The sequence below is a fragment of the Chroicocephalus ridibundus genome, chromosome 1 (assembly GCF_963924245.1).
Source record: "Chroicocephalus ridibundus chromosome 1, bChrRid1.1, whole genome shotgun sequence".
NCBI lineage: Eukaryota > Metazoa > Chordata > Aves > Charadriiformes > Laridae > Chroicocephalus > Chroicocephalus ridibundus.
In genome coordinates this window covers 193,259,425-193,285,750 of record NC_086284.1, presented here as the reverse complement: position 1 = coordinate 193,285,750, position 26,326 = coordinate 193,259,425, and the positions used below count along the sequence as shown (strand labels likewise).

Sequence of the window (26,326 nt, the reverse complement as noted above, 5' to 3'; positions counted from 1 at the left end):
TTTTCCTGTCAACCCCCTGAAATTTCAGAGTTACAGAAGTCTAACGGTGCTTCCACAGAGGGCTTCTATGCTGGTTACATTACGTTGTGATAGATATTGCTCAGCTATAGCCACTCTGTACACTTATGGGAATATGCTTTTTAACGAGCATTTGGAGGATGACAATGGACCTTGTACACATGAAGTGCAACATGGTAGAGTTTATATTTCCCTTACTTGATTGAATATACATTATTTATTTCATCATACTGACAGCACTCTGGCTCCTAATTCTCCTCTGCTGGGAGTGCTTTTAACATTCCACATTAATGAGCTACTTCAGTGCCCTTTTATAAAATAAATCAACCTATCTCAGGCAGGTTTCCTTCTTTTCCTCAACTGTGCAATTTGCCTCTGAAATTACAGCTCAGGACGCAAATAGGCAATAGTCACTCCTGCACCTGTGACAGCATCCCTCCAGGCCAGAATATGAGAATTTAACACTGTTTGAACAGGAACTCTCCTCCTCCCAGCAGGATGAACAGCACAAGCTTAAAACAGTTACAAAATACTGGTTTCTACATGCCCAGAGAAGCCACTTTTAGGTCACCTTATGAGTTCTCATTGGATTGATGGTAATTAAGAAGTTTGGCCTTTTTGCTGGAGATAGAAAAACAAATCACCATTTCACTGAACAGTTAAAAACTCTCTTAAACATGTCTGGAATAGTTTCTCTGTAATATCATGGGGTGTGTGGAACAGACTCATTTCCCATGGTATATGAATTTGTTTGCATTATTTGTTTCTATTAGCAACTACAACTTACTAGAAACCACACAAGCATACAGACAGACACAGTTCTTATTAAAAAAATTTAAAGTAAGAAAGAAATGAGAAGGGATGAAATGGAGAACAGATAAGTCTTTGAAAGTGTTTAAGTCAATTATTTGTTATATCTTTTTAAGAAACTGTTTACATGCAAAATTGGCGTTTCTTAACGTAATATCAATGTTTAAGTTGTCTGATTCAAATGCAGCAAACTTCAGCAGGTACTCTCTTTAAATCAACTCAGCCCCTGGCTTACATAGCAAACCCATACAACCGTGTGCTGAGCACACTTTTGACTCACTTTTAACAACTAGATATACGGACCATCATATGTTTTCTCTTCCTTTTGACTTTACTGAATAGCTCACGTCTCACAGATCACAGAAAAGAGGGGGGGCTTTCCAGGAGGAATTTGAATGCAGGGAGGGAGCCTTGCAAATCAGTTCAGAAAGGGTGTTCCACAATTGAGGAATGTCCCAGATACAGCTGGGGCACTTTATCAGCATTAGCTTGGGATCGTTGCATTACATATAAGTGGGGAAGCTCCAAACACAACTTATAAATAATACTGATGAAGTCTGGTGTGTGTATTCTCCATGACACAAGATGTACTACACTCTTTTCCATACAAAACCCTCCGGAATTACAGTGATACCCCACTGCTTCAGTGGCAATAAAATCCTTTTTGTTTAACTCTTAAATTTTTGAGCAGCATGTTGTCAGACAGTGTCAGCACATTTCCTTGGGACCAAACCTCCACGGTGCACGGCACTACACTAAAACAAAAGGATACCAGTCTATAGAATCTCATTTAAGACAAAGATGGTTGAAAAAAATATTCAGAAAAATCTTCACAAACAAGTGATATAATTTGTTGTGATTCTTCTCACAGTTAAATTAATTCACAGTTCTTTGCTTTGTTCTCTTTCCTGCTGTACTGCTGACTCCAGTCTGCTACTGGTTATGTTTTTCTCCTACTAAAAAGAACCCTGAAAACTCTCTGCCTGGTGAAGTGCTTTCTTTTTACATGGGCAATCTCTCCCGAAGTATAAAGCTGCAATTTGCTGTAGCTGAGTTGTTTCAGTAACATAAACAAGACAAACTGCAGAGATGTAATATCTTTTATCAGATATTTTTCTGGTACAGCTTAAAAAATTAAGCCACTTTGAAGCACATAAATCTTTTTACAGGTAAGACACCTTCAGAATGAGAACTCTTGATCAGTTTGACATTGCTTCCATTTTTGCTGCAGTAAAGAAGGAGATCACAGTTGACACACCTGAGCTGGCCTTACCCTGCACAGCTCAGCTTCCAGAAACAGCACAGCCAGGTCAGCTGCCCAGCTCCCTGGAGAGATCTGGCAGGCTGCGCTGAGCTCTGTATTGCCTTTGTTCAATTAAACCAAATTCTGATACTCCACGTGTCATATCTTGATTCCAGCGTATTGCAAAACCAATGTGAATTTATCAACCATGGCTGAGAGTTAATGGACTGATCTCTGGGAATTAAATTGTCATTGAAATGTACTAAAAATGGAAGAAGAGATCTGTGTCAAAAGAAGGTTATTTGCTGGAAGGGTGGCTGTCTGAAGAAAGAGTCGGCCATACTAGGTCTCTGTAAAAGGCATTTTTGTGCAGACAGAAAACAAAACCCAAGGTGATGCATAGTCATCTAGAATCAAAAAAAGTGGGTGCCAACCCCTTCATGACATACATACTGAGAGGACACCCAGAACCATGCATACACACTGGTTTCTACGTGGAAGGTAGGTGTTTTTGCAGGGTTTCTCACCTCTATGTAAAGATGGAAATCTGGGACTTTTTAACTGCTTCTTCTTAAGGGATTCCTACATCTTCAGATTACATTCAAAAGAAAGTATAAGAAGTATATTTGACCTCTGCAACATCACTATGGAACACTGGACTGCAATCTGGCCATAATCTCCTAGGGAAAAACCAGCAGCATTGTAAGAATCCCATGGTTGTTTTACACAAACCTGCAATAATTCACAACGGGAGACCCAGTCTCCCTTTCTTGCTTAATCCAGCTCAGCAGCATCTCTCCATGTGTTCAGAGTTTGTTCCCTGCATTCCATTTGTGTCAGAATCTCATTAGCAAAAATCTGCTATTTCCAGTTAAATGTCTTGAAAATGCATACCCAGTAATAATTTTTTTAATGTGATAATTATAAATTTTAATAATTTTCACTGAAAATGGTAAAATCTCATTTTGAGACAAACCAGAAACATATTGAACCATTTTTTTTTCTCTTAAATAGTGCAGTTCCCTGCTTTCAAGGCTTCTGCTGGAAACTCTGCGAAGGCTTTAAATCATTTGTCACCTTTGTAACTTATTTCTTCCTCAGTCTGAACAAGTGATTCATGAGTCTTTAAATGCTAAAGAAGCTCTGAAGACATATTAGTTTTGTGGCACTGTTAGATTTCTTGTGATGCTGCTTGCTAAAACTTATCTCCATTTCGTTAAGAACAAATTGGATAGGACTTCAATCATAATTGAGTGGAAACTGAGTTGTAATATCCATACTGTGCATAAAATTATAACAAAAAATATATTTTTGCCACCTTAATATCCTTTAGCTAATAGCAGAAAGCATAAGTGTGAAAGCAGCAGTGCTGGGTTTAATCTGTATTAGGATGCACTGTTTTAATGTTAAAATATGAACTAAAAAAACCTGGAGTCTGCTCCCATTACTACCTTGTTATCCGGATACATTATATGTTTCACAAAATGACAGACTTTGAAAAACCGAGGGAATCAATTAACAGTGTGAACTGACTGAAAAACTCAGGAACTTAAGTGAGGAAGAGGACTGGAATATCTTTATAACTAAAGTACCTAAAATAACACACAATCTGCATTTCATACATGGGGATACTTGTCAGAAAGGAGATTCAGCATGGGGATACTTGTCAGAAAGGAGATTCAGCCTTGTATTGAACAACCACAGAAACAGAAGCTGGCTAGTGAGGAGGTGGTCACAAAGTGACAAATGAAATTACTGATCTACAAGAAAAGCAGGCTCTTGGAGGTCTGGAATTGCAGCGGTTATGGAGCAACTGCCACAACTTACGGTAACGTAGATTTTGCAAAGGAAGTCAAACCAAAGAAGAGCAAGCTCTTAGGTATAAACAGAAAAAGAACAAGCAAAAAGGTAATAAATGAAGACTTAGCCTCAGTTTCATGTCAGTGCAGAGCATGGAGACAACAGCAGGATGGACACATTAGGAGCATGTACAGAAGTGGAGGCCACTACAGCCAATGATCTCTGGCCCTGAACAGTGAATGAACCAGTCCCAGAAATGGCCAGACTACTGTAACTGACTTAAAATAAAAAGATCCCTACTCAGAATCAAGTGATACAGTAATGCGAGAAGTAAATGCCATGCCATTCATTTAAAGAGGAGGGAAACAATATGTGTTACTATGGAATCATTAGTATGCAAACTGTTAAAAAAGATTTTGATGGAAAGAATTATTGAAACCATGGTGGTAAGTGAGGAAAACGGAACAGGGTCCCAAGGATTGCTCATGACAGGCTAAACTGATATCTTTGCTTGGCAAGATAGGTAATGTTTTAGACAGCAAGGACAGAATACTCTAACTGGGCTTCAGTAAAACATTCAGAAAAGTTCACCCAGCACAGGATTGGAATAGAGAGTTAAACAGGCAATCAGGCAGAAGAGCAATATCAATGGTTGTGTTGGTGCAAGAACCATTGGGATGGAAGAAAGTAAACAGAGTTCCACATAAGCAGTCCTGGAACCAAACTTTGTTTAATATTTTCATTTTATAGCTTGGCATAAAAATAGAAGATCAGCTAATAATACAAAGGGACTCATCTCACCTAAATCTTGTTGTCTAAAAATCAGGCTTTTACTGGAAAATAGTTGCTCCTTTCATAGTCAATGTAGAAACAGGCACCTCGGAGGAAAAGTCTGTCTAGAGATGTCTAAGATAGTTCCTTCTTTCCACTGCCTGTAGAGGAAGTCTAGATGATTTTATTAAACAAACAGTCTAACTTTCATATAGCTAAACCATGCTATTCAGCGGTTGGCATAACAGATACAGCTCATACAGAAAATATTTAATTCCTGCAATGCATGAGAATGAACTTTCTGCAATCCATGTGTATATATGGGAGAGGTTTTGGTTTTATCTTCATCTGACTTGGTATTCAGCTGTACCTAATGGATAGGCTCCCTACATTAACACGCACTAGTCTTCTGCTATCCAGTGGAGGCTGTTTACTTTCAAAGGGCAATACTGGTCCAAAGGTTTGTGGGGTGAATTTCAGAGGCAGGTCTCCAAGGGCCAAAAACATCTGCCTCTAGTTTGCCTTTACAATGAACTTACAAACTGCAATGCTAAATATCAGGTGATGAAATAATAAAATACATTAGTCTCTAGTAGCCCCTGGGCAAGATTCTTACTGCTGAGATACATATCTAGAGAGGGGATTAGGGAATTAGAACATAAATCCCTTTTCTTACTTTGTAGTTCTCAGAATTCTTCATCTCTGAGCTTTACATTCTCAGAACTTAATGACAGGGTGCTGCATAAGGAATTACTAATGCAACTTATATGAAGCGCACCATGAACTCCAAACACAGGTTCCTTTGTATAGTATGCCAAAAACATATTCTTACATGTAATCATCAAAACAAATAAAACATGCTATTTTGACCTAGAAGATCTTTTAGGGCTATTTGGTAAATAATAATCTGTCTTTATGTATGGTTCTATCCTGCAGCGTAGCGTTTGGTGGCGTCTACTACGGCAATCCACCGTGTAATTGTTGCTCACCTAGAGGACTCACTTCAGCTAAAATTTCAAGTTGCATGGTCCAGAGCAGAGGACACTGAATACGAAATACCAAACAAAACCACTGTGCATACTGTGCATACTATCAGCTTCTTTCCCTTCCCATTGTTTTCTCCCCTTTCCACAACATCACTTGTTAATCTAACACAGAAATCAGGAGTGAGGTCCTCAGCAGTGTTAAAGCTACAACAATGCTTTCTCCATACTCACTTTTGGCACATGTGGATTAAATTCTACTGCTCTGTGAATAGCTTCTACTGCATTCATCTCTGCCGTGCTCAGCCCTCGCCTTGAGGCAGCCTCTGGAGAAAATCTACAAAAGCAAAGGAACAAACACATTTGGTCAGAAATGCTAGTAAGAAAAAGCCAGAAAATGAATCTAGAACACGGGCCCACATAACCAAACTGAGTCAATTTCCTATGCTCTCCAAACTTCCATAGCAAGTGGAAACTCTGAGTGATCTATTACATCATGGCCAATGAAAATCCCAGCAGAAGTGGAAAGCATGTTTGCATCTAATCACGGCAGAAAGTCAGTTCAAACAGTCCTTTCTCTGTCACTAACCTAAATTTGCTCTAGGTAGCTTGCTAAGGGGCATATTCAAGACTGAAGTTGCAGAAAAAAGAAAAGAAAAAAATACCACAACAATGCCAAATTATTGTTGGAGGGTTTCTGTTAAAAACAGGTTTGGGGAGGTTTTAGGGAGGTTCCCAACCCAATGCCCCTGGGTCAGGTTGGGATAGAAGCACGATGCAGCAGCAGTAGCGGGTGGTCTACTGGCCGCAGCACCATTGAGGGTAGCATGCCCAAACTGTGGGCAAATCATCTGCCCCAGTGAATGAAAAACCAGACCATGCAATCTCTTTCTCACCTCACACCCCACGGCTAACTCCAGAGCTGTACTTGGCAGGCAGACACCACAGGGAAAGCTGTGACAACCTTAGCCCTGCCCTCCCAAGCTGGAGTCGCTGTGTAGGGAGGAAAGATGTTGCAGTAGGTACTGGCGATCTACAGGATAAAAAGAATGAAAGAAAATTACTTAGATCTTGATGTGTACATACACTTTAAAAGCAAAAACTGTCAGGATGTCAGTCAAGAAAATGGCTTTCCACTCTACTTGCTTTCCAACTTTAGGGAGGCATTCGACCCTCAGGTGCACAGACACAACTCTGCCTGGGATTTGTGTGAAGGCATCTGAGAGCAGAATCGGGATTTTTGAGCTTCATCTCACAAGGAGCTGAGCACCCTTTCAGAGTGGCCAGTGCTCTCAAGTCCACAGGCACGAAGTAGATGTGCTCAGCACCTTGGAAGGTTGAGACCCAGGAGAAAACCATAACAGGAATGAGCAGACATTTGTGTCTCTAAAAATATGAACGTCATCTACCTCTCAGAATCCCTGACATAGTAATGCTAAATCCACCTGCCGCTATTTAAGTAGATGAGAAGTCTTCTGACAGCACTGGTAAAATGACATTGCTACCAGCGCATTCGTATTTATTTATTACCTTTTTGTGGTCTGGTTTACACAAAGTTGAAGAGGTTCAGCCACACAACACCTTTTAGTTGCATCTTCATTTTACTATCTAGGAAGCCAAAGCTCACCAAGACAGTATATGTAAAACTGAAACAAGAATTGAATTTATGCTATTTCTCTTCTTTTCTTCTTCTGTAATATTTGAAGTGCAATGTTTGATCACTGCAAATTTTTCTGATATATATAAAGTCATTTTATGAATTTACGGCAGGACTGAATTCTCCTGCTAACCCAGCAGATTGTTAGGGTGTGGGCTCAGCTAAGAGAAATCTTGAGTTAAATCAGGAATTTTGCTGGACAGTGGTTCTTATGCACTTACTTGTCAGAGACAGCTCTGGCTTTGAGCAATGCAGCTGTGTAACATATTGTTGCTGATTTTGGTAAGCTTATATCTGTTGAAAAGAAAGAAAAAAGTAAACATCTGACAATGTAAAAGTCTGCAGAAAGAAAAGTGTTTGATCGATACTTCTGAGTATGCATGGCATACGCAAATATATTACATGAATTCAGGACACTTTCTGATCTTGGGGCTTATACTCCCATGTCACATGGATTTTTAAATTTCCACCCAATGTACAGGCTTTAAAAACATGTGTTAATGACCACTGGAACGTCTACTTATGCAGCAACTGAGTTCATTAGAGAACTAATTCAAAGAGTGACATGATAGAGACATAACAAAAGAATTCGTTACTTCATACATAAATGTATAGGTAACCTGGAATACATGAATTTTTCCATAGTTAACGAAACATCTAAGTAATAGCTGAGGGCTATCTTATTCACTCCTCTTGTTTTCACTCAGAAGCAGTTGTCTAATTTGAATACATGGCAGCAATACAAGTTAAGACAGCTATTTAAGTAATAATAGATTTGACTTGCAAGCAAACAAACATTAGATTTATTGCAGTTAAAGATCAACAGTAAAATAAGTTCTCTTAAGAAAATCTTGGACCAAAATATTCACCAGTCTCTGGTCATTTTATGTTGTTCCAAAGACACGCAGGAGCCATAAACCTAACTTAATCCATTAGTTCAAATTAATTTATACCTGTTCTCTACCAGTGGATTGGCACAAAGCATCCAAAAGGTAGAGAGAAATGATGCTTAAGAGAACTGAGTTATGGATTTGTTTCCACTGTTACAGAGAATTGACTTCCACACTAGTGATCTACTCAGCAGACACATATTATATAGTGACTGAAATATTACAGCATAAAAAAGTTAAAGATTACAGCTAAATGGGAAAAAAAATAAAAGCAACAACTCCCACTAAAGGCTGGATTCTGCAAACACTTCTACACACTGCAATATTACAATATTATAGCTTCTTATAGTAAATAACAAATACACAGCATAGTAAACACAAGGCACTTCACAGTAAAAGTGAAGAGCAGCTAATCTGACTATTGTTGTAAGAAACTATCTGTCCCTCAGTTTGTCATTAAAGTTGATTAGAAAGATGAAATTACCATAGAGCCAGGTGACTTTAGGGTTAAGAGAAACTTGTGATTTACTGAACTCCAGTGCCTTGCAAGACAGGGCTCCAAAAAGGAGTTAAAGAGGACAACCAAGTCATATCTCAGCAGTCACCATCCTCCACTTACTAACAACCAAGCAGAACATCGTTCTGTTAGACAGGAAACATTGAGAGAATGACTGAGGCACTTTGAAAATGCTACCTGTTAAATCATCTCTATTGTCTTTTTATGCACTTGCACCTCACGTATGAGAAGTAAAGATCTTGTTGGATGCTCCGCTATAATATATTCCAACTGTAATTTCACTGGAGTGTGTAATTGTAGTTACTAAAGTAATTAAAATCAACAGCATGCAAAGCAGTCTGGGTGATAGATATGTTAATTACTCCACTAATAGTAGCTAGCTACAGAAACAGATGTGAGAACATCTTCAATCACAGGAGGAGAAAATATTTATAAGCACCTTCAAAACCCCTGCTTATACCAGCTTTTCCTTAACATTAGGAATTTAAAGTTATTTCCAGCAAACAGAAATACCTTTTTCAGAACATACTGGTCTCTGTCCTTCAGTATAAACCTTATTCATCAAATCATAAATGGAGAGAAAGGTAGAAGAATGGAAAAGGAAAAAGCAAACTAAGAAAACCAACGATGTGCTGTCATTTATAACGTTTTAAATTGGTTAACAGAATACCTTATTTTCCCCTTACCTGCAAGTGTTTCTCTGGGCCATGAAGCCACCATTACCTCACGGCAAATATCTTCCCTTGCACCAGTTCGAGTCTAGTAACACTGGTTCAGGATCTGACCGTTACAAAATTTTGCATGAATGACACAGAACAAGATGTCTACCTAGAAGTCCCTGGAAATACATTTTCCCGGGCAAAAGGAAAACTTCATATAAAAGAGGACCAAGAAGAGAATGTTTGCCTGTACTTCTTCAAATAATGCCGAAAGAGCACCACTTTTCTATCTGTTTGAAGGAGCTGAAAACTAGGAGGAATCAAGAGGGTCTGGAGTACATAACTGATGTAGCAGAGGAAAAACAGTTGTTATGCCAATGAAAGCTGCTGGCTCTATTTCATCAAAGAAAGCAGGTATGCCAGCAAAAGCCAGAATGACATCAAGAAAATGGCAATTCAGCCATTAATACACAATCCATGAGGTTAAACAATGAGACCACTCAACACACAAAAAACCTCTAACAACATGTATAAAGGCTGCTTTCTGCATCAGATCATTGCTACTTGAGTGGAGAACGTTCAGTGGAAGTTGAATGGACCAAGTTGTGAGGATTATTACAATTCTTGACTAAGAGATTAAGATATTATACAGTAGGAACTGAGCTTGATACAGGATTAAATATACCAAAACAAAACACCATTATCAAAAAAGAGCATCTTCTAGCATGTAGTAAGTGCTCCTGAGTTGGAAATATCTGTGCACATAGATTGCAGGATGATCCACAATGAACTGCTGGCATCTGTAAGGAAGGGAAATGTGGTGAGGTGAGGTAAAGCTCAGGTACACGACCTAAGTCATTCCCGCAGAAGAAATGGGATTTCTCAAGGAATTTTGTGTTCAAGCTGATCACCCATGGTCAAGAACAATAAAATCAAACAGAAAGACTGGATTTTTTTGTAACAATCCAAATGAAATAAAGTCTGAGAGAAGATACAACTGTTCCCTATGCATGCCCATAAGGAACACCAGGAAAGGAGGAGGGCTGCTTAGGTACAGGATAATGCTGGCACAAGAGTAAACAGTTCAGAATTAAACTTAGGCTAGAGATTAAAAGCAGGTTTCTGAGAAGTGGATTTTTGAGGCAGATTTCTAGGTAGAATAGTGAGGCAAACAAAATAGCTAATTCTAGGATGGAGCTTGTTCAGCTAATGGAAGGGGTAGTATCAATGTAGTGAATGCAACAGTGGGGGACCTAACTCACCCAGGAGGCCTCTTCCAGTACTATGCTCCTAATGATCAAGCAGCAATTATTTGAAGGTAATATCTATAGTCCCTTGGCAATGGAAGAAATACATACAAATGTTCATGTTTATGTTGCTGTGGAGATAGCTCTCGGTAGGTCCATGCCTGCTTCCCTCCAAAAGTGTTCTGCTTTTTGTTTGCTCCATAGTAGACCATAAGTATTTTGTTCTGCTATATTCTGGTCTGATCGCTACAATATTTCAAAATCCTCATATTATTTAGGCTTCATCTCCAAAAGTGGACCCTCGTATTTTAGAGAAAAGCATAAGACAATTACATCTAGTTACAACTTGAATTTAGCAAGGGAATCAAGTCTAAACTAGACCTAGGAGATACATCCTCTGTCAGGAACCAAAGTGAAGTTTTTCATAAATGACTGTGTCCAGCTCTGTGAGCCATCTGGCAAAATAACTTCACATATACTATTTCCCACCCTCCTGTGATTACTTCTGGAGCTCCCACAATGTGCTGAAAGATGTGACTGCTATTCTGTTGTCAAAACCATCATGACATTTTTGCCAAATCAGAACGGATGTGTCAATCTAAAAAAGGCTCTCCTTCTTCCTTATTGCTTGTATCTTTAAACCAAATACAAAATAGTCCAGACTTCATTTATGAACATATTCTTTTGTTTAGCCCCGGTCAGCTACAGAGAAGGTTAGGAAAGGGAATTCTTACTGGTCATTTGCTTCATAAGTGGTTGCTTGTGAGAGTGAACTAATGGAATGATGCTATGGATATAGACTTGCAACCATAATATCACTACTTCTCTGATTCGAGATATCCAGCATATGCCATAGATCACCTACACAGGTCATGGGATCTATTGTTTTTATAAAATAGCAACTAAACCAAGAAATGATGAATCTAGATAAGGACTGCTGCAACATCCCCTATCCAAGTCATCAGAAGGCCCTAAACATGAAGTGACAGGCATGCTGCAATTATTTTAGTCATGATTAAAAGTAAAATCTGTCACTAATCAGAAATTATTCCCTATTTTGATCCCAAAGCATATGTTATTCCCAAGTCAACAATACAGATTCACATGGGCTTAATTTCATATAGTTGAATAGTCTTATCAACACTAATAGGACTTAAATATTTGCTGAAATAAGCTGTAGATCTGGGGCCATAATTTGCACAGTAAGATCCTTCCAGTCAAACTGCTAGCTCTTCTTCATATAGCACTGGAGAGAGTCTACATTAAGCTACTGGAATCATTCACATATTTCCAAATATGTAACTGAAAGTATACCAATAAACTGGAATAAGTAATGCAAAGAGGTAAAACAAAAAACAGTGGAATACAGGACATGTATTGGGCTATGGCTTGGGGGTGAACCCCAGCTCTGATTTTCCGTAGAGTCTAAGTGATAGGCCAACACTTGCCCTGTCAGCAAAGAACTCCCCCAGTTCTCTGCACCTGCAGGCCGCATTGTCAGCTCTTGCACAGGTGGCAGGAAAAATTGCTTATGGGAAAGACTGAAAGCGCTCAAGCAAATAAATATGTGCAGGCTGGATCAGTGATGACAGAAGAGAGATGCAGTCATCTATAAAGACACAGACATTAAGGAAGAAAGTGAATTAAGCTCAAACAAATGGTTAAAAGCAAGAGTGATGGGATGGAATTCAACAAGGGAAAGTATGAACTGAACACCAGGGGAAGAACACTTTGTCAAAAAGATCTAATATCCTGTAGTATTATCTCCCATGAGAATAGTCATTGCATTTTTCCACAAAATGTGGTAGAAAACATGCTGGAGGGAGCAAAGCTATGAACACAATGATCTAACGCTTACTTCGTGCTTGCAAAACAAAGTGGTTCCGATTGTCTGTACTTTTGACATTCTTCCTCAGTGGCGGGAGACACCCCAATCAAACACACACACATAGCCACTGTGTACGTTAAGGCCTGGATTTTGGTCCCCTGATAGGATGGGAAAAACATTTCAGCACAAACAAAAAGTGTTTATATTGCCATGACCACAACTAAAACTGACACTGTTCAGTTATGGAAAGATTTTGAGGATCACTGCTGGTCGTAAACACTTATATGCAACTCTTGCTGAGACGCATATCTCAGTGACCAGGCAGGTGTCAGCCTCTTCGATTTGACCAAGTTCAATCCTAAATGCATATGGAGGGGAAGGAATAATTTCTCCTACAGGAGACTAGAAAAAGATTAGTGTGATTAGTTCAGACTTTTTGTGCTTTTGGGAAGCAGGACGAACAAAAAATCCCACAGAATCATATGGCAAAAAAAGAGACCAGATGGTACGAACAGGCACAGAACTGATGCAGAGACCTAGTTGAAGTGACAAGTGATTTTGACATGGAGGAAAGAAACTAGTTCTTCGACGCAGAAGCTGAAAAAGATGTAATGGGAAAAAAGAGAAACTATTCTCTCGATACTGCTGTTACACAAACTGGAGATCTTACCTGATTTGAATCTCTCAGAGAAGGTTGACTAGGCTTTGGTTTTAATTAAAGGAACTTTCTCTCAAGGTCTCTCTTTCAAAGAAATAGAAGGATTATAAAGTAGTGTGCAGAAGGTAATGCTTGCTTCCATACTGCCACTTGCTACTTCTTTAACCCAGAAGAAAACTCTTTCTTGCACTACCCAGTTAGCTCTACCAGGTATTACATTTCAAAATTACCAAACACAATCATTGCAAGTAATGAAACTGATGGAGTGGAGCTGTGATCTCAAATACATACATATACACAAAACCCCTGGAGACCACAGCTAATATAACTGAAGACTCTCTGCAATTAGTTCATCAATTTGCAACTCTGTACGAAAGGAATTGCCTTCAAGTTCAATGTAAATAGAATTTACCCATTTCCTAAGTCTGTAAAGACACGATGGAACTGGACAGAGGGGGAACAGAGAAAAGAGAGTAGTCCTGATTATGCTACATTTTAGAGAACTAATTTTGCTACATTAACCATTTGGATTTCACTAAGTTGAATGCATTCCAAGACAAAGATGACACTGTTTCTAAAGTGTTTGTTCAAAGGCCTGCATTTTTATTTGACACTAATTTAAAGTAGGATTCTTCGAAGTTAGCAATCACCTAGACCAGAATGAGACCTTTTGTATTTAAAAATCACTTACTTTCTATGTATGCTTTGGTCTAAATTACCTTCTCAAGTGAACTCTGAATTTGGGATTCTGTCTACATGGTGACATAGTCTTTCTCCTTCTTTGCAAGGGGGTAAGTGAAAGGGGAATGTGTACAAGGTGTTCCTCCTGCAAACCAGATGGCTTATAGTCTCACTGGAAAACACTGTCATTTAAAAAAAGGAAGGCAAGGACAGGTTTAGGGAGGAACCACTGCATCACTATGACTAAATACATAGGCATCCATTCTTTTTAAATCTGACTTTCAATTGCCAGAAAGGTCTGAGTTTTTACGCAGTGCCAGGTTACCAGATAATAACAATGAAAGCAACTTGCTGCCCAGGTAAGTTAATAAATCATTTGCTCTACGCATCACAACAAGCAGACCTACTCCGCTGGAAAACAATCTGTTTAAAAAGCAAGGGAAGAGGAACAGAGAAACTTTATCTACTATGAATACCAGAAGCTTATTCCATCAAGAACAGTCTCTTTAGTAGCCATAACTATGCTGTAAATAACATGGATATGTGTTAAATCAGAGCCAAAAATCTTTTCAGAATTCAACAGTATTTAGGTCATCTGCACTCTATTGACAGACACTGAACTCTGAAACCCTAATGATGTAGCTCAGCAACAGTGCATGCTGTCCCACTAATGAGGCCCTTTTTCCATGAATAATGAGTATGGACATCAGCTCTGTTGCCAGGTACATAATATAAACACAATTTAACACATGGCTTTTGGTAAAGCAGTGTGTCTGCTTGCAGAGGTTGAGGTTTCGCATAACGAATCCAACTTTTTAGCCCAGGGTGGGGGCAGACTGCTCAAGGAAATAATTTGTTCATATGTTATCAAAATACAATAAATCAGGTTTGGTCTTAGTCAAAAAAAAAGGCAGTGGAGTGGGACCAACAGAAACTGCAGATAGGAAAGTATAAATGAGTTCATTGTTTTATATTCCAATAAATCTTACAACACATGAAGCTGATGAGTTCTAAAATGAGCTGAGACTCCCTGAGAGGGGCCTTCTGAGACTCATGAACTGGAAGGGTTATACTGGTTAAGCCTGTGTTTGCTGGGTCCTTGTGCATACCTAGGGTACACGCACACCTCTGTTCATACATGGCAAAGCATGAGTTGAAACTGCATGGGTTCAAACAGACAAAGAAAGAGGAGTTTTATTCTGAAAAGCCTCATTTATTACATTTATGACCTCGGTTTTGACTCTATCAGATGCTTTTCTTTTTTGAGAAAACAAAACGCAACTTCCATGACATGAAGTGCCACCATGGTATTGTTTAAAACTAGGCATCAGGGCATTAGTATGCAAAGGGAGAGCTAGCACAGGTGTTTAGTCTGAGATTTGGGAGGGCATGGCTTAATTCCCTGTTCTGTCAGTTCTGCTGTCTCCCAGGGCTATTATCTCATAACTACATTAAAGACTAGAAGGTGCCAACGCCCTGTGATGCCTGGGGCATAAAAATAGGCATTTCTGTTGACTTCTTTCTTACAGTGACAAAATAAAGTCCATGGGGATCCACACGTGTGTCACAGAAATTACTGAAATACAGGGAGCTACAAGAAAGACTCTGATGTTACCACTTCAACTGCAGATTTCTTTAACCAGACTAAGCATAACCAAGATCTCTCCGAGAGTCATTACTGCTACTGGATGGCAGTACTCAAGCACCTGGGTGATATAATTTGACTCCAGAAAGAGTTGATATTCCAGGCTGGACTGGTAGCAGTGACTATCGCTAATGTTACCTGTAATCAGCTGCTTATTTATCTTTCATTAAATTACCTCAGCTCTGCCACAGTCTACTGCAGCGGCCTGAAATTTGGCAGTATGGTCGTGTTAGGATCAAGCCAATGGTTTATTGCTAGCCTCATTAAAATTTATCTTAATTTCCTAAGTTATAAGATATTAGAAGAAAGTAGTTAGCACATATTCAGTGGAAGCTTCTGCAATTTTTTCAGTTATACCCTCCAACAATTCTTTGCTCATCAAGTACACACATCTCAGTACTCCAATAAACTTATGCATCATCCCCTTGCCACTGTTCCATGTGATGACACGGGGCCAAGTACTGGGGCTGGCAGTGAGAAGCCTCTGTGCGGGCTTTTGCTGTTCTGCTTTTTGGCATCCAGGCAACGCAGCAGTGAATGTCAAGTGAAGAGGAGGCAGAAGCCACAAAGAAAAGGGTAGATGGAAAAGATGTCTGGTAAGACAGGAGTTAGAAAGTGGGTGAGGAGATGTATCATGACCATCACTGCCCTGAAGAGATGATTGGGATGGGTAGTTAGGAGAGGCAGAAGAATGGAACTGGGAATGAGCAGTACTGGCTGAACAAAGAGCCTCTGGTATGAACTGGGGGCAATAAAAGCTGAAACTGACCACACAAAAGAAAAGTAGAGAACAATTCAGTAGACAAATGGGATGGAAGATCAACTAAGGGCAGTCTGGAAAAGATGCTAAGTCCTTCAAAGAATCAAAGAGCCCATATTGGTAGCTATTTATACAACAGTACCTCAAATGATGTCTATTTACCTTTTCAAAAATTCTGGCAGTTACAAGCCTTAAAATCTCTATTCAAAGAACACCATAAAAGCTGTAAGAGCTAAGAACATTTTAAAGGCTACTAGGTCAACCTAGAGAAAGAGTTAAGAAACATCAAAATTAAGTCTACTTGTTTCACTTAATTCAGCTATTTGATTCATATGTGTTATGATCTCATTTTTAGTTATATGATTACATAATATTCCTTTCATAAACTCCCTTGCCATACTCCAGTGCATAGAATGAGACTTCTCCGAGGATGAAGGAGGACTGTGTAGTAACACAACATGAAACTGATGACTGTAGGATTCCTCATTCACTTGTTGTAGAACACGGAATGTGGATAGTGAGTGTCACAGTTTCAGCTGGGATAGAGCTGACTTTCTTACTAGCAGCTGGTATAGTGCTATGTTTTGGATTTGGGATGAAAATAGTGTTGGTAAAACACTGATGGTTTTGGTTGATGCTAAGCAGTCAAGACCTTTTCTGCTTCTCGTACTGCCCCTCCAGCGAGTACGCTGGAGTGCACAAAAAGTTGGGAGGAGACACAGCCAGGACAGCTGACCTCAACTGATCAAAGGAATATTCCACGCCATATGGTGTCATGCTCAGTATATAAAGCTGGGGGAAGAAGAGGGAAGGGGGGATGTTCAGAGTGATGCTGCTTTGTCTTCCCAAGTAACTGTTACACCTGATGGAGCCCTGCTTTCCTGGAGACGGCTGAACACCGGCCTGCCGATGGGAAGCAGTGAATGAATTCCCTGTTTCCTTGTTTTGCTTTTCTTGTGTCTGTGGCTTTTACTTGAAGTTTTCTCACTTTTATTCTTCTCCCCCATCCCAACTGAGGGGAGCAAGCAAGTGGCTGTGTGGTCCTAGTTGCCAGTTGGGGTTAAACCATGACAGTGAGTAAGCCAGGGACTCCAGGAAGAGGATGAAGAGTGAAGGTTGATGAATGCTGCTCAAGAGAATTGGATTGTATTCCTGTTTCTGTCACAAAGTTTCTACACAATACAAGGAAAACCCATTTAAGTTAAACTAAACAAAGAATGCCAGTTGGCGCTTCTTATTCTGTCCTTTCTCTGTTTGAGATACTGCTGTCTTGAATTCAAGTTCAAAGGGCTAGAGCTAAAGTGAGCAAGAGCTGTGATTTGAACATAAAAGTGATGTAATGCTGCAAAAGATAACGCTTACTGAAAAATACTGAAAATTAATGCGAAAAGTTCACCCAGTCTTCTGAGCTTTTCAAGTTTTTCCCATAAGGCATGAAGTCTGCTATTCACTAGCCTGCTGTGAAGTTAAATCAATTAATGTTTGTAAAGCACTTGTATGCTACTAAGTCAACATTCATAGAAAAGCCCACAAGGGAACTGATAATACTTGCTTCAGACAAGGTTTGAATATCATGCAATAAAAAGTCTGCAGAACCTAAATAGTCATTCTTTAAATATCAACCGAAAGCAAAGAAAGCACTGAAGAGCTGCTAGGAAGTGAGTTACATTACGCTGTACAATGAATTAAGCATGGGTTGGCAGAAAAAACATACAATGTTTAATCTTTGGATTAAGGATTTTGTAAGGGGATCTATAAAGCTCGTGCTAATCATCTCAATTACAGTGTTTCCTAAATTTTAAAGAGTTTGACTTAGAAATACTGCCTCTGCGTGTACCATATAGAGAAAATATAAATACATATGAACTTACCATCGTACTTTGCTAAGACTGCCTGGACATCTGCATATGCCTGCAGTTCCAACAAAGCCTCTAGCAGGTTTTCATGGATGTTGAACATGCTGAGCAGAGGGAACTCCTTCATCAACTAAAATCAATAACATATGAAAGGGTTAGATTATTAACAAGGAAAAGGGCTTCTTGTTCAAAATGCATTAAAACAACCAATGAAAACCAGCAAGCCTTAATCTCACAAACAGGTAACATAAACAAAAATAAGCCACAACTGAAACAAGAGGGGTGGAGATTCACCAAGAACTTTAGAAAATGAGAAACAGGTAATGCAGTAGAGCTTCTTCACTACGTTGAAGAGGAGACCTTAACAGGTAAACAGAGATGCAAAGCATGGAGAATTTCTTCCTTGTGTTAATGGTCTGGCATAAGCTAATGTAAGACCTTAAGGGGTAAGTCTGTCTAAATTTGGCTATCTGTATAGTACTGACTTTGCTGCAGTTTGAGGATTATTAAAATGTCAAAGGCAATGACGGCAGTGTTTTGTTTAACTGATTATATATATATCTATTTGATGCTAGTGGCATAGGGATGGCCATAAAACACCTAGTTTCAACGGTAGGAGCTAAACCTGTGAAAAAGAACACAGGCAAAACTGCATAGTTTGCAGGCTTTTCTCCTCCAGTTTTCCAAAAACTGGACCACAGACATTCATGCTCATCTAGATACGTGGAAGCATTTGGCAATAAAATACAAAGTTTAAGTCATTGCTCATGGAGAAAATAACTTCATGTGAAAATTCACATAGTTGGATTCATCAGTTAAAGATCCAGCATAGAACCTACTTCTCTTCATTCTTGTCCTTACTCGCTATTGCATTTTTAACAGAGGAAGCTACTATTTGGAAGAAAGAAGCATGACAGAATCTGGCCCTAAGTAAATCATGATTTAAAGTTCAGAATGAACACATTACAAAGAAAACCCTCCAAGGGATTAAGAAAGATTATCTCTGCTCATTGAGAATGAATAATGGCTGGCAGAATAACACTCCCTCCATCAGTGAAGAAAAGGGAAGAGCTGCAGCTAGTTATAGATGTACTGTGGCCAGTAAAAGCTCTTACTCTGGTTCTCCATTTCTCAGTGACGTCACTCACTGATTATTTTTCTCTATTTTAATTAGGTTCTATCAAGAGTGATAAATGCTGCCTAAGACAGCAGCAGAATAAAGGTCACTGTCTGGACTGCCAGGCCTCCAAACTGACAAGTGTTAATAAAGGTTTCATCTGGGAAAGGTCGAGTGTTAAGAAGTCCAACCCAGTTATAATGAACTCAGTTGACATTGTAGCTACAAAAATAAAACACCTCTAAGTAGCCACTCAGCTATTCGAACACTGACTGTGCACGAGTGACAGCACGTTTGCTATTAAAAAAAGAAAAGAAAAAGAAGAGGGGACATGAACTCATTTCTCTGTCATCTCAGGATGTAGAGTGTATAGTTTTCACTGCAAATAATTTTCAGTCATAGTAAAAATTTGGTTTTTGAGAAACTTCCCAGAAAGTAAAGCCATTTAGATAGAAGAATATTACAACAGGTCATCTTTTAGGCCTCATAGCGAAAGCAAACACCGGGGAAGGAAAAAAAATGCCACAAAGGTTGCAACATAAGCCTGCTGCATGGTCAGGGCAGGCCAAACACTGCATCATGCTGAGGAGCAACAAAGCGTGGACTGCGAGCCTGCTCCCCTTCCCTCCCTAGCAGATGGAGAAGGAGGCTGGCTCATACTCCGCACAGAGATGTAAAGATGGGCATGTTATCCCTAAACATGAGATGAAGAACACACCCTTGAGTTCCCCAGACCCATAGAGCAAGGAGTTCTAACCTGGACTCTAGTTTAAGAGGCACAGACCTCCCTTTGCACCCAAAGATTTATATTCTACAGACTAACATTTGCTAAAGCTACAGACTAACATTTGCTAAAGAATTTGGCTTATCAATTTTAATTCTCTTTACATCTTTACTGTAACCTGACAAATGCCTTCATGTGAGTGGCAAGCACTGCAGTTAAAGAAAAGCTGAAGGCTCTGTTATCTTCTTTCTCCACACCTTCAGATCTCAAGAGACAGCCATCAAATCCAGCATTTAAGATTTCTCAGCAAAGCTGCTACAGTTTTTCCATAAACACTAGTTAGGACTAAAAGTTTAATTGCAAAATTCCTGTTAGCTGGTTTCTCAGTTGCTATGAAAGAACTGTGCTCCACTGAATGCAACTTATTTTCATCCCATATGAAAACAGACACCACATAGTTATGAATGTATTCCCTCACAATATAATATGTTCAAACAGGTATTGAACATACCAAATCTTTGTTCACAAGGATTTTACTTTGAACTTGTATTAGTCAGAATACTTTCTAGTGATGAAATTCAGACCTGGGGCTGGCTTAGCCCATATTCTATTCTAATTGCTCTGCACATTCCGGGGGAAATAAATACCTGGGTAGAAAGTGTACTTACTTTTCACTGAAAGATTCATTAAGTATACGCAAATATACAGAAATGGTAGCTTTTGTAGATAATTTGTAATTTTTAATTTTTTAGATAAGTAATAATTTTGGAGTATAAGTTCACAGAAAAATTCTGGAAATAAGTCTGACACAATCGGTATCTTATCACTAGTCCCGGGAGGGCTGTATTTCCAGACTCACCCCAATCCATATTGCAGGGTGTAGGTTCAATAATTTTGTGATGGATATGAAAACGTGATGATCACAAGAAATGCTTTATGGTACAAGGAAATCCATTTCTGATTTATTGGATGAGGAACAAGTTTTATCTTCCAAAGAACAGTTTAACGAAAAGGACTCCCTTCCCTGAGAATATTTCAGTCATCAGCATTTTCTCATTTAGATCTAATTTTTGAAACATTTTCAAGGAATGTAGCTTTAACTGTTGCATCCGTTATTCTCCCTGTGATGACATTAACGTCATGCATCAATTAGCAATGATACATTATTTGTGTAGAAAACAGCTTTAAGCTACAGTTTATGCCTACGACTAGACCATGGGATTCAAGGGAACACAGAGGTGGATAAATGAATGATCTTATATATAACCTGGTGGTGACACATTTATTCTCCATGTGCATTACGGCTGTATGCATGGTCACACATTTTACGGACAGTACATGCAACCATTTATTGCTGCTTATACTCATAGCTTCTCAACAAACAAACAAAAACATTTTTAGATAAATGTATTCAACTGAATGCAATCATAAATATGAAAATTGAATTCAACTTAAAATGAAGAAACACCAACAACAAGCAAACAAGAGAAATTCAATGCAAACAGTGAAACTGTTACAACCTTAATTGCTAGCGTATCTGTTCCTGCAGTAGGTATCTGAACTGGTAAATCTGTCTCCTAAAAGAAGAATGACTGAGGCTGCCATCTTCCAGGTGCAACTGTCCACCACCATTGACGAATCAAGCACACAGTACGGACAGCACTGTTATTTTCACAAGCACTTTGCATAAGCTGCTTTCTTGTATATGACTTGTAATCCGTAAGAACTATTAACTGAACAAGTCAGAAAAGGCAAAACTCCAAGCCATTTCTGAGTAGAAAACCGGAAACTTCCATTCTGTGGGCATCATTGTCTACAGCTGAGCTTTCTGATGTTTAAGCTCTGACTGAAGCTTACACTGAGCGTGAGACATTTGCAACGTGTCACTCCATGCTGACTCTCTGATATCTAATAAGATATGCTAACGCTTAAGTTTTTCTCCTGGCCAGCTCACCTGGCAAGGACAGGAGGGAAGAAACATTGTCAGCAGACTAAGGCTAATACCCAAAAAGGCTCTGTTAACAATGTCAGATCCTAAAAGGGCAACTCATTCCAGTGTGGTCTCATTGTGAGCGTAATTCATGTGATGTAAACAGACACCCTCATAGCTCTCAAGAGTTTGAAAATCATCTGAAATACACTGGACCTACCTGAAATAAAGTTCTGCCTAATTACAGCAAAAGTAGGATTCCGTCACTTAATGCATTTCTCTATGTGCTACATTCCTTTTGGCAAATAACCACTGTTTTATTTGGAAGCAGCTCCGCAGTCACTCTTTCACAGCTCACAGAGGATAGAAACTAAGAAGCCAAATCCGCCAGATCCTGTTCTTTTGGAGCTTGGAAACGATTAGCAGTAGGATCCACATATTTTCATCCATACGTGGAATTCAGGGAATTTGACATGTCATCCAATGGTTGAACTTTAGAGTGTTAAAAAAGAGACCCAGATCCAGTTTGCACTAACTGTGGGATGGCACAGGTATAAAATTCGCAGACATTCCAATTTTAACTTGGCAAATGAGATATTTTAGCTGTAGTGATCTGTAACAGTCACAGATAGTATGACTTCTCTTCAATGTGGGATTAACAATGAGTCAATACAGTGAAAAACATCTTACCAAATATGCAAAATCTAAGGAAATATGCTAGAACATGAAGTCTTTATATTCTGTCTCAGTTGGAGGATTAAAGGCTTCAGAGTATGACTTGAGTTCTTTAAGGAATATAATTATGAAAATGCTGTTACTTGGACTGTGTTGTAAAGATGCACATATTTCAGGAATAAAGAGAATTTTCAAGTTAGATGTGGCATGAAACCAGAAGAGTGCAAGTTGTTCCAGATGTACATTTACTACTAAACAATCACATCACATAAAAGTAGCAACAGTGATAAATTACAATAATTTTTGTTACATCAAAGATTAGTAACTTTATAAAGCATGAAAATAAAGTCATTGCTCATAGCCCTCTTTAAAGCATTCCTTTACTTGCATTATCCCAAAGTACTTTTTGCAGAAACTTCGCCATATTTTTAGAAGTAGATTTTTAAATTAAATTAAAGTGAGGAAATGATCTAGTAGTTCAAAAATGGGCTAGGAGATTCCAGAGAAATGGAAGAGCATAATTAAAGGACAATACAAAGCCCCTGAACACGGAGTGATGCGAGAGGGCAGACAAAAAGGAGTCCAAGTTACCAGGGCTCCTACCAAGACTATGTGACTATATTCTAAGACTATATTTTATCTTAATAGAATCACAATGCTGGAAACCATTGATTTATACAAGAAACATTACTATCAGGTTTAGGTAGTAGTCAACAAATTTCTAGGTTTTGAGGGTTTTGCGGAGGATCACAGACATGACAAAAAGCGAGGGGCTTGAGTCACTTGCAGGTAAAGGGAAGGAATAAACATCATCAAGGGAATCACAGGAGTCTCCATTTTGCTTAAGAGCCCATTCAAATGAGAGATGTTCCAACCCACCCCTCCCTCTTACCCGTAACATGTGAATCTGTGACAAAACAAACCACATTTGAATATACAGGCATTTATCACTCGCTATTATTGCTGTGCTTGTGTGTCGGAACAAGAATTAACTGAAGATACTGCTCCGTGGTGGAGATTGTCAAATGTCACCATTCACAACAGTAGCATTCTTCTAAAATTTATAAGGTAACTCTTGGTCTCATTTAACTAAGAAGTCCTTTTCCTTGAAATTTTAATAAATGGTACTTTAAATAACTGCTGCAGATGTTAATACAGCTAGAATCCCACTCAAGGCAGACCAGCCTGCTCAACCTGTGTAGCACAAGCCAAAGAAGCTGACTCACTAATCCTTGCCTCAAGCACAGAAGTATTTGGGAGAGACAGACAGTAGCTACCGAGGCAAGCAGCTGCAGAAGTTGTGCTGTTAAGTTGCTAGGGATAATAACATCTTTACTAGCAATTAGTACTCTCTTTGTTTCACACAGCTTGATAATTCAAGGTGCAGAACACTGTCCTGGCTATGTGCCCAAGAGCAAATCAGCAATGCACGCAAGAATACAGAATTCAAGAGAATATTGAAGAAAAAGGCGTATTCAAAACCCAGCAAAAGAGGTTGTCAAGAAAGTATGCTGGATTTGCAAAAAGCACCATACCAGCAAAAATCACTAATACTGCTCATCATAAAAAGATAAAAACCCAACCTACCCATGTCATTAAAACTGATTTAGTATGGTTGAGTACCCTTTTTAAGCCTTCAAGTGACATAACCTTTTAAACCATTTTAAATACTCAGGGCAGCCTGAGTGTTTAAACAACTTATCATGCAGCCCATTGATAAGCATGCAGCACTTTAACAATACAAGCTGCTTAGGTACTGATAATTCCTACGCATTTAGAGCTACAAAAAGTACGCATTTAGAGACTACAAATGGGCACCGAGATGAACACATGAACACATCCAACTGAAATATCCTCCGCAAGGCTCTCAGAGCTAGGTACATAGAAGCAGACTTCTAGGTCCTTTACTGTGAGCTCAAGAGTAATGTCTCAGTAGATATAACTGATCCCAGAAATAAAATGTACTCTTCTGACCCTTAATAAGTGTTTCGGTTTCTCTCCTTCTCCAGAATTCAGGAAAGACTTGGAGAGTCTCTTCCCTCCCTAAACCTCATTCATTTCGAAACAAAGCTGCAAAGCATGGGGCAAGTTGCAATTCCACTGTGTCTCAGAAACATAGACTTGTTAAGACTACAAAGCAGTCTTCAGGGACAGCAGAGCTGGGGGTAGGAGATAAAGACACTCTAGAATGAGTTTCTCTCATCTTCTCTCTGAAAGAGGCAGAGATTAAGAGCTTCTGTTCACTTTGTCCACTAGCACGCTTTCTGCCTGCCACCCTTCTCTTTCCTAACTATACATCACCCTCCAATGAAAGCTTGTTTCACAGTCCAAATGTTCTCTAGAACATCCCAAGAAGCTCAGATTAATCTGACAATTCAGTTTCTTGCACGGTACATTTTAACTTGGATACTCCAGTGACCTAGTCAAGGAGTTGGTCTGCTTCTGAATTCAGTAGCGCAGTCGCTGATCCAGTCACCCAAAAAGTACTGAGAAGTGCCTTTGCAAACCCTTCACATCATCTCTGTTTTTAATCAATGAAAAACATGAAACACAAACTTAGCACACTTCTGTTTTCTTCCATTGTAAAGGTGAGGGAATCAGTAAAGAGCAGAGAGCGAGCAGCTGGTACAAAAGGCCACCCCTGCTCATCACCAGCTAGCTCCTAGGCTGTCCATAATAAAGATTCAACATGAAGGGATACTAAAGATTCTCCACAGCCACCATCAAGGACTTTCACCTCTGCACATACCAGATTTTCCAACTTCGTTTAGAACATACTGGTTTAATTCCTCCTAACATAATCAGCACAACAAATAAAACAACCAGCACTGTGGACGTTCTCCTCAGGGACAGTAAAAGAGATCTAGTTCCCTCACAGACCATATCATGCTCTGTATAAACAGGAATAAAACTGGAATAACTCTGTTGACTAGACTGGAGTTATTCCAACAACACACTAATCAAAATGAGATCACAAGTTAGCTCAATATATACAAATAGTGACAGCTGCTGGTTTCTATAGCAAAATATAGTAAATAATTATCATCAGAAATATAAGCAAAAGCAACACCTATGTATGATTCAATTACATGCTTCCATGAAAATTACAGATTTGTAATTCTCATTAATTCCACTCAACTAAATGAACGACATCCAAGCAGCAAGGCAAGCAATAAAATACTATCTCAAAATCAATCACAGAAGCAATAGAATTTCCTACCCAATTTTTAAAACTAAAACCTCCTGGTTTTAAACATTTTTTAAAACAAGTTTTAAATATCTTCAATATAATATTAAAGAAGATTATTTTCCTATCAGCAGTGTACATAATCATAAAATCAAAATCTTATTTAAGTCACCAACAACTCATTTTCTCTCCATTAAGGTGTTTTATGCAGGATCTCAGCCTTTTCTTACATAAAATTCAAGTAAGACAATCTAATCCATCAGTAATGTCCCCAAGATGGCCCCATATATGCAATGAATTAAAACACTCTCAAATATTTTCTTTTTTCAAAGTGGCAAAGACTCACTACATCCCAACCATATTTCCCAGATGGTGTCATGAACCTCTTAACACTTCATTTCCATCATGTTCCATGTCTTGAGAAATCTGTTTTCAATCTTTCAAACACAAACACGCCCTCCGCCCTCTGTCCCCTGATGCTAGATTCAGCAGTCCCCCGCCAACATATTCTTTTTGGGGTGAATAAATTCATCTCCTCCCTCATCAATCACATAGAAGCCTTCAATGACACATTCATTTCTTCAAACTTCTTCATAAGTATATTATTTATGTCTTCTATGAAGAAATGGAGGATATGCACTCATCAGAAATAAGTAGCTTCAAGTCAGTC

The 26,326-nt window shown here is 39.0% G+C and overlaps 1 protein-coding gene across 4 annotated transcripts in view; it reads right to left on the bottom strand.

Annotated features, from left to right (window-relative positions):
- ST7 (suppression of tumorigenicity 7) overlaps positions 1–26,326 on the bottom strand; it is a 152,256-nt gene that overhangs the window by 20,266 nt on the left and 105,664 nt on the right. For all 4 annotated transcript variants that reach the window (XM_063323239.1, XM_063323237.1, XM_063323238.1 and 1 more), the window contains 3 exons: positions 18,039–18,153; positions 7,504–7,576; positions 5,860–5,962 (listed from right to left, as the gene is read on the bottom strand). In XM_063323239.1, the coding sequence (XP_063179309.1) occupies positions 5,860–5,962; positions 7,504–7,576; positions 18,039–18,153 (291 nt within the window). The remainder of the gene's footprint in view (positions 1–5,859; positions 5,963–7,503; positions 7,577–18,038; positions 18,154–26,326) is intronic.